The sequence below is a fragment of the Nematolebias whitei genome, chromosome 10 (assembly GCF_014905685.2).
Source record: "Nematolebias whitei isolate Nwh7 chromosome 10, NemWhi1, whole genome shotgun sequence".
Classification (NCBI taxonomy): domain Eukaryota; kingdom Metazoa; phylum Chordata; class Actinopteri; order Cyprinodontiformes; family Rivulidae; genus Nematolebias; species Nematolebias whitei.
Window position 1 is genome coordinate 15,633,468 of NC_056507.1, and position 12,405 is coordinate 15,645,872.

Below are 12,405 nucleotides of genomic sequence, written 5' to 3' on the forward strand. Positions count from 1 at the left end.
TATTATTATTATTATTATTATTATTATTATTATTATTATTATTATTACGCAAAACAAAGTGGAGAAAAATGTCCACCATTACAATACTAAATTTGATAGCCAGTTTACAAACTGTGGCAGCTATGAGCGTAACAGTAAATTCAACAGTTATACACCTACTGGAAATAGGACAATGACCACAAATCTGTTTTTAATACACAATTTGCTTTTCATATATAAAACAACAAATTGTGAACTTCCATATTCTAACAGGGCACAGCACTTCAAATGTGCATTTCTCCACATATATAATTTATTACTCTTCTTTATAAGGGTGTGGAGAATTGTACTATGTTTTAACCCAAACTTAAATATATTCTAAAAGCCCCTCCAAATAACTGTTCCTACACCTATGCTTGTAACATTTATGCACATGTACCTACAACCATTTTTGATACGCTTGGTCTTATGTGTGGACTTCAGACAGAGGGGGGCTAAAGCCATGTTTTAGAGGTTAAAACAACTGCAGCTGGCAGATTTAATTAACTACTTCTTGTAAAGCAGCAGAGAATTAATTAGTCCTGGTGCATTTCCTCCATGTTTTTATTCCAACATAACACTGCATGGATGAGTACAGGTCATAAGACTCATGTTACCTCTTTCCAAATGGCATATTTTTTTTAAATTTCTTGACTTAAAGCAGAAATACCATTCAGTATGAGGGCACACAAAAGTCAAATATTTGGAATCTCAATTTTTTATTGGTAACATGGACTACTCCAGATCCAAAACAGGACAGAAACGGACACATTTAGAATGAAATTCTGATGTAAAACCAGTGGCAACACATTATAATCACTCTGAACCTGTGGAGGTCCTTATTGAGTTTTTAATTTTAAGACCAATAACACACATCATCTCAAAAAATGTCCGAGTCACAGGCTGCATTCTTGATTTATCCAAAAAAATCATCAACTTCATTTGCAAAAAGATCTAAAGTCTCAAGAAACTCAGCTCCTAATGAAAGAATATAACAGTCAACACAATGAATTTGAACAAGCCTATTTTTGAAGTTCCAGTTTTATAAAAATTGTGTTTTCACTCAGATCTCAGGGGCATCCAGAATCCAGGCCGTGCGACGGCAGCTCAGGTGGTGGAGCTGGAGCTCTGCTAATTGCAGCGTTTGTGTTTGGCTCATCAAAATGGAGAAGAGGGATAAGAAATCCAGCTATTTAATAATGTTTTTGAACCGACGACTCAAAGGCTGAATTGTGGACAGGTGTGGGGTTTTCCATCATTTCTTCTTCATCAGTGAAGCAGCAGAAAAAAAACTGCAGTTGGTTCCAAGTGTTTCAGTTTAGTATTCGATTTGATTTTTCCTTTGATTTGGATGTGTAAGCCAACAACGTGCAGCTAAAGGTTTTACGCAGCTGTTTGATACGTCAATGAACTAAAAGATTAACTTCTGGCAACATTTTAGTTTATTTTTTTTTACCAGCCATGAGGCTGAGAACAAATGCTGTCAGAGAAACTCTTGAGCTCCCAGAAATATATTATTTGCTCTGATTTATCTAAATACAGTTCCAAACTGGGCACTTATAAATGATATAGATGGGAAGTGACTCAAAATATTCTTCTTTACTCTCCAAATCCATAGAAGTCTAAATAAAATAAACATTGCGCAATGGCTGTGTCAATCGCCAGATCCCAACTTAATTGAGCTGAATTTTCACTTAAATAAATAAAACTAAATTAAAATAGGTATTAAAAAAGTATAATAATAATAATAATAATAATAATAATAATAATAATAATAATAATAATAATAATTACTACAAAACCCCGTAATAAATGAGGGACTACTGTATTAGCCCATACTTTTAATACAACTTATATGAATTTTTAAAGCTAAATTGTCTAAAGTTAAAAATGGCAAGTAACTGTGGTTTTGGGCAAAATATCCCAAACTAGATAAGAATTTATATTGAAACATCTAAAACAAATGTTTTTTGCATTTTCATCAGTTAAAAAAAATAAATGAATCAGCGTATGAGTTTTTTCCTGCAGTTGCAAAATTATTTTATTATTTCTAGGATAAATTTAGTCAAAAGAGGAATGCATATTCAAAGTGGATGTTGATTACTTGGACTAGTAAAAGTAATATTCTAGTTAAAGGAAGTTTTCTTCATAATTAAGCATTAAATCTGCTTCTTACTCATGTACTACATTCAGGCAGGCACAGGACAGCTGGACAAGCCTGTTTGCAAAAAATAAAGTGCTTGTATGATTGCTCTTACTGGCTGATCTTTTGTAGGACCTCGCACGGGGACTGCCATGTGATTCTCTCCAGTCGGAGTAGACCAACAGAGAACCACTCGGAGAGTAAGCTCTTCAGAGCACCATTCAGCTCCTGAGGGAGGAAATCAAATCTTTCAGAATCACACATCCAAATCCAGTTGAAATTCAAATATAACTTAAATACTTTTGGTAATAACGAAGCGGTATGCAGCTGCTCTGTCAATGAAAGTACCGTATTTTTCGGACTATAAGGCGCACCTGATTATAAGGCGCAATATCAATGAACGGGTCTGTTTCATACATAAGGCACACTGGATTATAAGACACATTAAGCGAAACGAAACCACAACAGGAACACTTCCTGTTTTATTGAGTGCCGTGTATGAGATAAAATCGGTTCGAGGTCAGTAAGCACAACCAGAATTAATACATAAGGTGCACCTGATTATAAGGCACACTGTCTATTTTTGAGAAAATTAAAGGATTTTAAGTGTGCCTTATAGTCTGAAAAATATGGTAAAACTCAAATCCTGGGGAAAAATAAGTGAATAAGGAAGATCATCAGATGTAAGCACGATAGGAAATGTCTTTATTATACCAATACAAGTTTAGTTTGTATCATTTAAAGAAAAAAAAACTATAAAATACAATTGCAGTTTTCTGTGTTTCTATTAAGAGCTATAAATACAGACCAGTTTTATTGAAATAGCTTTTTAAAAAGCCATATTACTGAGTGACAGTAAACTGCCTGTAGGAAACGAACAATTCCATATCCTTATCTTACACGTTGTGCTGACTGTATGGTCTCCAGGCTGTCTGTATGCTGTTTGAATGTTTACACATTATGAATAGTGATTTGAGGGGGCTCACAATGGGCGTCGAAGGGGCACTTCAATAAACACCTTGCCATTTCAAAGCAGCCTGTCCTCCAGCAAAGGTCAGACTTCATTTAAAGCAAATCTCTTGCAAACACACAAACAAGCACACACGCTCGAGCACATAAAAACAGCTCATGCTGACTTTTTTCTTCTATAGGATGACTTCTCTGCAGGCTTCCTTTAATACTGGCTTGTCAATCAATATAGCTAATACAAACAAGCCCAACAAGAGTCATAATGCAAAGATAATCGAGGAGAATTCTCAATGAACACCTATCGAATCCAAAACTAACAACATTAGAATTTCTAATCCATGGATATGCAGCAGGCCCTATTAAACCAGAAAAAGACCCTAAGCAAAGAAAAAAGTTCAGCAAAACTTCCCATCACCTATGCAATGGCATATGTGTGTGTCTCTGTATTCTTCAAGCTGCCCGAGGTGAAAAAATCTGTTACGGACGATAATCCCAGCATGCCATTTCTGCTGAGAAACCAGCAACACCAAAGGAGTAAAGCAGCGGCTGCCTCGGGAAACCAACTTTCAACCACACAAAAAGGAGGTCAAACCGAGATATGTATTTCGTTGACCTCGGAGAAGATGAAGTCTTTAGAAATGGAAGGATCAAAAGCAAAAGGCTGGAAAGAGATTGGAGAAAGAAGGGAAAGGCTACAGAAGAAAACCCTGCACACTATTAGAAAGAGAATGAAGCAGCACTGTTGGACACTGGCTGTATCAATACATTGTGACGCTGATGGTAAGAGATACGACCTCTGCAACGAGGACTTTTCTTTATCTTGAGCTGCAGTTATTGTGTGATTATTGAGAGTTTGATAAACTGCAGTGTCTGGAAGGAGCTGTCTGCACACAGATTAAATGACCAATGACTGCCCAAGTGTTTGCAGGGGAAACCAGAGAAAGAGACCCTTACTCTAGTAGGGAGCATGCCAGCTGAGCTAAAGTCTGTAGGAAAAAATAGTCACACAGATGCTTTATGCTTTATGTAGAGGAGGAGCCAAACAAAAATGACGTCTTGGGACATATTACATTTTATCCACTCAGTTTGTGGTGACAAAGAATGAAAAGCCTGAAGGTAGGCAAAGAAACATCAATATTAAATTAACTGAGCAAGAGACTAATGGACAACAACTTTCAAAATTACATCCCTGCAAGAACCACAAAACAGCAGCCTTGTGCATTTCAAACTGCAGTAAATTTACAACCGTATAATTCCTATTTTCTCTCTCTCTCCGTCTTTGATGATATGTTTGTTCTACTCTGATAATCCATTGCACTTTGATTGCTAGCCCCCCTCCCCCACCCAGCCAATATGCACAAACCATCAATTCTGGAACTAAAAAGCGTAATATTTAACGTGACCTTTCCTCGCTTTAGCTCAATCAATTCTGGCAATAACAACAATAAAAGCAAAGATTGAAGGGCACCACCAAGATCAAGGTGGTAAGCACTGCGTATAGGGATTATGTAGGAAGCCTATAGACCTGTACGAGCTATAGAAGCTCTCAGTGGGATATTGAGATTAAATGCATCTAAACACCTCCAAGCAGGAAAAAATACATAAATTCAACAGACCAGGAGAAGGAAATAATATATGGTTCAATACAGGTCGCTTGAAAATAGCATTAGGCGATGACTAGCACTTAATAACACACTGATACCAGGTCAAAGGCACAGATTATATGTAAAATTGTTTAGATTATAGTCATTTTTGTGTTTGCCAAGGTTGCTTAGCTGTGGCAGCCATCTTGAATTGGGTTGATTCCGAATACTAAACAAGTTAAGTCGCACAACTAGTGATTATGGTTTTTATGCTTGCTTGTACGCGTTGGTGTACAGTAGGCCTGTCACAGTAACAAATTTTGCTGGGCGATTCATTGTCTCAGAAATTTATTGCGCTAAACGATAATATTGTTTGAAATTTAACAATAATTAATTGTCAAATTTTAGAAGAAATGTTGATTTGTTTGGAGTGTAGTACCTTTTTTGACCACATGATGGCAGTATAAGACTGAATCAAAGGATGGATAGTTGAGCAGCGTGTCTAAGAAAAATGGAAGAGGTGACATGGGCTGACATGGTGATATGGCGGACGCTCGGTGTGGTTTGACCTCTTTAGCATAGCATTTTTTACACAAAGCTTTTAATTAAAAAAAATCAGTAAAGAAGTTCTCAGCTTTTTTTTTGCAGAGAAAAACAACTTTTTACACAAAGGCACGGGTTTCAACTGTGAATTTTGGAGCTTCGACAAGATGGAGGTTTATTTTAAACAAACTGCAATATATTCAAAACTCTGCTGTCCGCCTTCTCTCCGCTGTAGGACCAAACTCCAAACCAGGGGAGCCGGAACCTTCTCCGTCGCTGTCCCCACCCTCTGGAACTCACTGCCCCAACAGCTTTGCGCCTGCTTCGATCTCTCCACTATTAAGAAAGAACTCAAAACCCACCTGTTTAAAATTGCTTTTAATGTTTAAATTTGCCATTTTTAAATGTTTTACTGTGTTTTTATTTGTTATGCATTATGATTTTTTTTCTCATGTAAAGCGTCTGAGTATTTAGAAAAGTGCTATATAAATAAAATGTATTACTATTATTATTATTATTATTATTCCTGAGGTCGGCCTGTTAGCTTAGCTTCTCAGCTTAGCTACTTTAAACAATGCAAAAATGTGATTTTGGAAGGTTAAAACAGATTTTAAAAAGAAAAGAGAAAGGGAGGGCTCAGTGAAGAGCACCGGAGTTGAGCCTTTTGTCATCCAGCGTCTCCAGTAGAAAGAGAGACACGAAGAAACGATAAAGCCGATAAATGAAAATGACGTCAATAATTTTCATTCATCATGCGATTAATTGATTTATTGTTTAACGCGACAGGCCTAGTACAGCACTTTGGCCAAGAGCGTTGTTTTTAAAGTGCTTTACAAATAAAGTTGTATTATATTGTATTATTGTATTATTTTCTGAACGGTTGATTAAGATCTGGGCAGTAGTTGAAAAGAAATTTTGCAAATGCTCCAAACAAACACTGCTACAACTATTATTATTATTAAAAAAGAAGACAAATTAAAATTGAGAAAAATATTTTTAAAATGCACTTAAAGCAAAGAAAGCTTTAAAACATTAAGAGTTTCTGACTTGTATATAAACGTGTGCTGTTTAAGTGCACCATACAAAAGTCACGGTCAACACGTGCATTTATTTTTTTCATTTGTTTTGTGATTATTTTGATCAGCATCTTTTCTTCTGATCTCTATTGTAAATTCATCAACAGGAATTTGACCACTAACAGATTTTTTTTTTTTTTTTATCTAAATAGGTTTGAGCTTTATGGAAAAAAAAGAAAAAAAAAGAGAGAGAAATTTTGGAGAAACTTGTGTTCTAACAAAAAGTACCACTGAAACTTTTGTATTTCATTCTACCTCCACAGAGTACTACACCAGCTGCTGGACTGCATGAAAACTGTAATTATATTTGACTGAACAATGAGGTACACGAAACTGGCTTTTCTGTTAAATAAGTCTCCAAAAATTGTGCTATTAAGGGGGCAAAGACCATAGGAGCTATGTCTCCAACTGTGATAGAAATGTAGTTTTCCCTTTCCACTACCTTTTCTAGCAATTTTATTTTCACTTTGTCTTCAAAGGATTCATTCAAAATACTCATTACATGCCTGATTTATATTCAGCTTTTTTTTTTTTTTCAATTTGCTGCTACAGTAGAGTAGTTCTTGTCTGCTCATGTGTTGAATTAAACATTTCTGGAGTCATTTTTTTAAACACACGGGTTTTTCAGTTACACCAATAGGCAGCACTGATCCCTGATCAGTGGATCTGTTCAGCCGAGAATGGCTGAAAAATGGCAGCAGGTGCTCTGGACTGATGAGTCAAAATGCGAAATATTTGGCTGCAGCCGAAGGTAGTTGGAAGAGCCGAAGACAATAATGAGTGGCTGCCAGCTAAGGAGAAACATCATGGTCAAAATAACTTGCAAATTTGGGGTTGGACTTGTGGAAATTAAGTTGATGAGTTGATATCATGTAAAAAAAAAAAAACAAAGAGATTAATAAAATGACTAGCCATTCAACTGACTCAGGTTCTGTTCATTAAATTGCAATGTTAAAAACTGCCTGCTGCCTAAGGCGCAAGAGCAATAATGTTTTCGCCCGTGTCTTTGCTCGTCCATTTGTAGAGTTAGCAAAACATCTCATGGAATGGATTTTAATCAATCGTTCAGAAGTGATAAACTTTTGGAATTAACCCAATTCAAGATGGCCGCCACAGCAAAGCGATCTCAACAAATGCAAAAATAACAAAAACTTAGTCACTTTCACAGATATTAAGATTAAAGTTGGTGTGTAGATCAACTTATCAGAGCACAAGATCTGTGGTTCAAACTTCCCCAATAACTAGTGGAATCAATTATATTTGTTAGTCAAATATCTTGTGAACCACTGGATGTGTTTTAATGAAATTGTCAGCACGTAATCAATGGATGCACATCTATAACTGATAAACTGTTGACCTCGTCGTTTCAAAATGGCTGTCACAGCCAACTGACCTTGGAAAACACAATTTTTAAAACGATCAGCTAAAATTGGTTGTTGCAAAGCATCATCGCCAACACAAGCTTCACGTGCAATGCATTGTACAACATTTTTACTTAAAATGTTGGAGTCAACCCTGTCTGTTAAGAAAATATCTCATACAATACATCTACAACTGTTTAACTTTTGGAGTTACTCCGGTTCAATATAGAAACCACAGATAGCCTAAATAAAAACAAACTGACCCTGACTTTTACAGATATTGAGCTAAAGTTTGGTGTGGTAGTTGCTGAGAGTCATTCACAACATAATCCAAGTTTAGAGATCATGCAGAATATTTTCAAGGTTTAACCAATTGTCATATTTCAACATAAGCTCATCTTAATATTTAACTTTGGTATGAAAAGCAGTGGGCGATATGCATTCCTTCAAGGACTGCAAGTCCTATGATTTGATTTAGTTTCTTATCTTAAATGCAATAAATATAAATACAAGTCTAGTTGTTAAAAAAAATGTAAACTAGGGTAAAGGTCAGTGTCAGCAGCTGTGATTAATGGGGGAGACTCGTGACAGGAGAGAGGAGGCTTCAGTATGTGAAAGGTTAGTTGTGTAAGCAGCTATACTCAGCCACTGCTGACACTTGCATGCTACAGCTGAATTATCAAACAGAAAAACTCCTAAATGTGTATATGGATGTATTTGTGTTCGCTTTATAACCCCCTGGCATTATTGTCTTGTTCATTTTGTTTTATAATGTTGATATTCATTTTGTTAACACTTTTATTGCCAATAAAAATAAAAATTCAAAACTGAAAAATTCCACTGCTCAGTAGCTGCATAAGCGCGTATGACAGGATTTGAGCCATGCAAGCACCCGTACTTCAAGAAAACAAACATTACTGTACCCTGATGTGCGGGCTTTCGCTTGCTTTGAGTGACATCACTTCAAGCACATCAGCACGGATATCCACCAGAAACTTCACCCCACCTTCGACCCTGCTTATATGGCTGAGCAGCTGCTTATAACGGGGCGTCAAACTGTACCGGAGCCTGTCCTCAACCTGCAGAATGGTCGCCAAGTCTCGCAGTTGAGCGTCCAACAGCTTTACAGAGAGCTCCGAAACCATTTTATGATCCACCCCGTATTCTTGGGACAGTTTGGTCAGGATGTCGAGTTTGTCTTCCTTCTCGAGACTTCTGTAGTAGTGCATAAACTCCAAGCAAACCGTTTCGGGAGGAGGTGGGGATTTGTCTCGCGTTTCGTACGAAGGCAACGGCACGACGACCCTGGCCAGTAGCTCCTCCATGTCCGAGACGCCGCGTCGAGATGGAGCAGAGAAGCAGCGGCTGACGCTCACGGCCTCTAGAGCCACATTACAGACAGCTCGTTGTCTCCAGCACCTCACACTACTTCGGACAGCCCAGTTAACACGGTTGGATATCATGTCAGGGAACGTCCTCAGCTGTCCGTTTAGAACGCGCGAGCCAACAGTAAACACAGGGAAACACTTCCGGGTTTCTTAAAGTGACAGTACCGTTGTCATAACAACGTCTATTCATTCACGTGTGCGTTGACCCTCTTATAATTCAATATACATAAATGCATATATGGCAAGTCTACGCCGTTACGGTCTGTATTCAACCAAGAACTCCACAGATATTAAAACTTTCATTAGACGGTATTAAAAAAAAAAACAACAGATATTATCAGCTCGCTCAGATGCCCTCTAACAACTTATTTGAGTAGTTAATGTTGGATGAATTGTTCTGGGTTTTGATTTTATTTTTATCATATTATTTGCTAATTCTCTGATACTAATAATGTTACTTAAAATTAAATTTGTGCTGAATATTTTAACTTGTTTACATATATATATATATATATTGACCTTATGACAGAGGATTTTTTTTACATGTTTATATAGATCATATTGTAATTTGAGATTGACATTTGTTATTTTGTTCTTGTGTTCTGTTATGTTGTTTAATAGTTCAATAAAGTTTTTTTTTTTTTTTTTTAAGTGTGCATTGACCCATTCACGTGGAGATGTAAACTTTGTTATGTTAAAATAGGCAAAGTGTGACAGGATCCATCCATTATCTTTTACCCGCTTCTTCCATTTTGGGTCACGGGGGTCGCCGGTGCCCATGTTCAGCAATCACTGTGCGAGGGGCGGGGGACACCCTGGACAGGTCGCAAGTCCATCACAGGGCCACATTGAGACAAACAAACACTCACTCTTTCACCCTCACCTAGGGACAATTTAGAGTTACCATTCAGCCTAACATGCATGTTTCTGGTCTGTGGGAGGAAACTGAAGTACCTGCAGAAAACTCACTCATGCACGGAGAACATGAAAACTCCACCCAGAAAGGCCCTTGAACCGGGATTTGAACCAGGGACCTGCTCGCTGAAAGGCAGCAGCTCTACCAGTTGTGCCACCATGCTGCCCAGTGTGACAGGATACAAAGGGAAAAAATATGAGATTATTTTTAAAAGACTTAACTGTTAATGCAAGTGCTTTCATGCACATCTGGGACCTTGTTAAAGTCACTTGTGTAAATCTGTCCTCCCACTGCTCTGCAACCTGTAGCTCTGGAGTCACCCGAGGTTCTTCAGACCCTCTGAAGTAGCTCCTTAAAAACAGGAACCTGAGTAGTTTTTAGTAAATACATTTATAATAGATGACAAAACCTCTAGCAGTGTACATGTTCAAAGGTTTTGTAACATGTGCATAGAATTTATGCAGCATAATTCAAATAGTAGGTTAGGCTGCCTTTTGCTTTGAGGATACTGATAGAAAAGTATAGGGAGGGTCAGAAAGAACTTCATTGTGCCTTTGTGGTTTTGATAAAAAACATATGATGCCAAGGGAGAAAGTGTGGTATTGTATAAGAAATCTGGAGTGGCAGAGAAGTATGTTAGACTGGTACAGGACATGTATGAGGACAATGAACAGTGAGATGTGCTGTAGGAGTGACAGATAGCTTCAAGGTGGAGGTGGGATTGCATCAAGGATCAGCTCTGAGCCCCTTCTTGTTTGTTCTGGTGATGGACCAACTAACAGATGAGGTCAGGTAGGAACCCCTGAGGACTATGATGTTTGCAGATGACATTGTGATCTGTGGTGAGAACAGGGAACACGTGGAAGAGAACTTGGAGAGGTGGAGGTATGCACTTGAACGAATAGGAATGGAAATCAGCCGAGTACATATGAATGAGAGGGAGGCCAGTGGAGCAGTGAGGCTCCAAGGAGCAGAGGTCACAAAGGTGCAAGACTTCAATTACTTGGAGTCCACTGTCCAGGAAAATGGGGAGTGTGGTAAAGAGGTGAAAAAGAGAGTCCAGGCAGAGTGTGTGGAGAAAAGTCAGAAGTGATTTGTGACAAAAGGGTGTCAGCAAAGGTCAAAGGAAAAGTTTACAAGACAGTGGTGAGACCAGCTATGTTGTATGTTCTGGAGACAGTGAAACTGACAAAAAAGACAGGAGAAAGAACTGGAAGTGGCAGAAATTAAGATGTTGAGGTTCTCCTTAGGAGTGACAAGGATGAATAAGATTAGGAATGAGATCATCAAAGGTGCAGCACAGGTTGAACAACTGGGAGATAAAGTTAGAGAGCCCAGACTGAGATGGTTTGGACATGTCCAGAGGAGGGACAGTGGGTATACTGGTAGAAGGATGTTAGAAATGCAGTTACCAGGAAAAATACAAAAAGGAAGGCCAAAGAGAAGATATATGGATTCAGTTAGAGAGGACATGGAGGTATTTGGAGTGAGGACAGAGGATTCAGAGGAAAGAGTGAGATGGAGAAGGGTGGCTCACTGTGATGACCCCTGAAGAGGGAAAAGCCAAAAGAAAAAGAAGAATTTCCAAAAAAAACAATTTGTATTTTTCTTAAAAAGAAGAAGTGGTAAAAGATAATGGATGGCTGGCTGGCTGGCTGGCTGGATGGATGGATGGATGGATGGATGGATGGATGGTTAGTTTCACGTTCTTGTTTTTTTTATTTAAAAATGTCCATCACCCCTGACAAATCAACTATTTCACTAAATAAAAATAACTTGTTTTAAACAGATATGTGCATAATAATAAAAAGAAGAATCTCAATCTATTAAATATTTGAAATTCACATTTAGGCATTTTTATTCCAAAAACTGCTGAGACCCAGAGGGTTACTCTGCTTGATAAAATGAGTGTAATTATACTAATTATATGTTTTTAATATTGCTTGCAAAGAAATGTGATGAAACAGACTTTTCAACTGCACAACAATTTTCTTTTTTTGACCAAAAGATTTGAAAAGCTTGCAGGGTTCTTTGTACTGTATGTGCATACTGATGTTATTCTTGAACATCTGAACAATGGAGCATCTGCATTTGACGGGTTTTAGTAGTATGTGTGAGATACTGTAACATCTATCTGTCAAATTTACAAAGGTTAAATAAATACTTGTTTGGAGAAGCTACAGAGAAGATATCTGGGATCACAACTTTATAATCATCTGCTGGCAAAGTGAAGAACAAAGATTTGTTTATAAAGTTTTTACATTATTTTTTTGTAACCAGCTCATTTAATGATTACAGTGCAGTGTTGCAGTTCCTTGCCACAATCAGTGTAGAAATAATGTCAACCTGAGTGTTTTATGTTCATCATCAAACACTTTCTTGGCAGCCTCAGTTGGGCACATATCACT

General features: G+C 37.6%; 1 protein-coding gene across 1 annotated transcript in view; it reads right to left on the reverse strand.

Annotated features, from left to right (window-relative positions):
• mlycd (malonyl-CoA decarboxylase) overlaps positions 1-9,176 on the reverse strand; it is a 19,141-nt gene extending 9,965 nt beyond the window's left edge. Inside the window, exons 1-2 of the mRNA XM_037682699.1 lie at positions 8,617-9,176; positions 2,277-2,389 (exon numbers count right to left, since the gene is read on the reverse strand). Of these exons, the coding sequence (XP_037538627.1) occupies positions 2,277-2,389; positions 8,617-9,156 (653 nt within the window). The 5' untranslated portion in view covers positions 9,157-9,176. The remainder of the gene's footprint in view (positions 1-2,276; positions 2,390-8,616) is intronic.
• Positions 9,177-12,405: the final 3,229 nt, after the last annotated feature.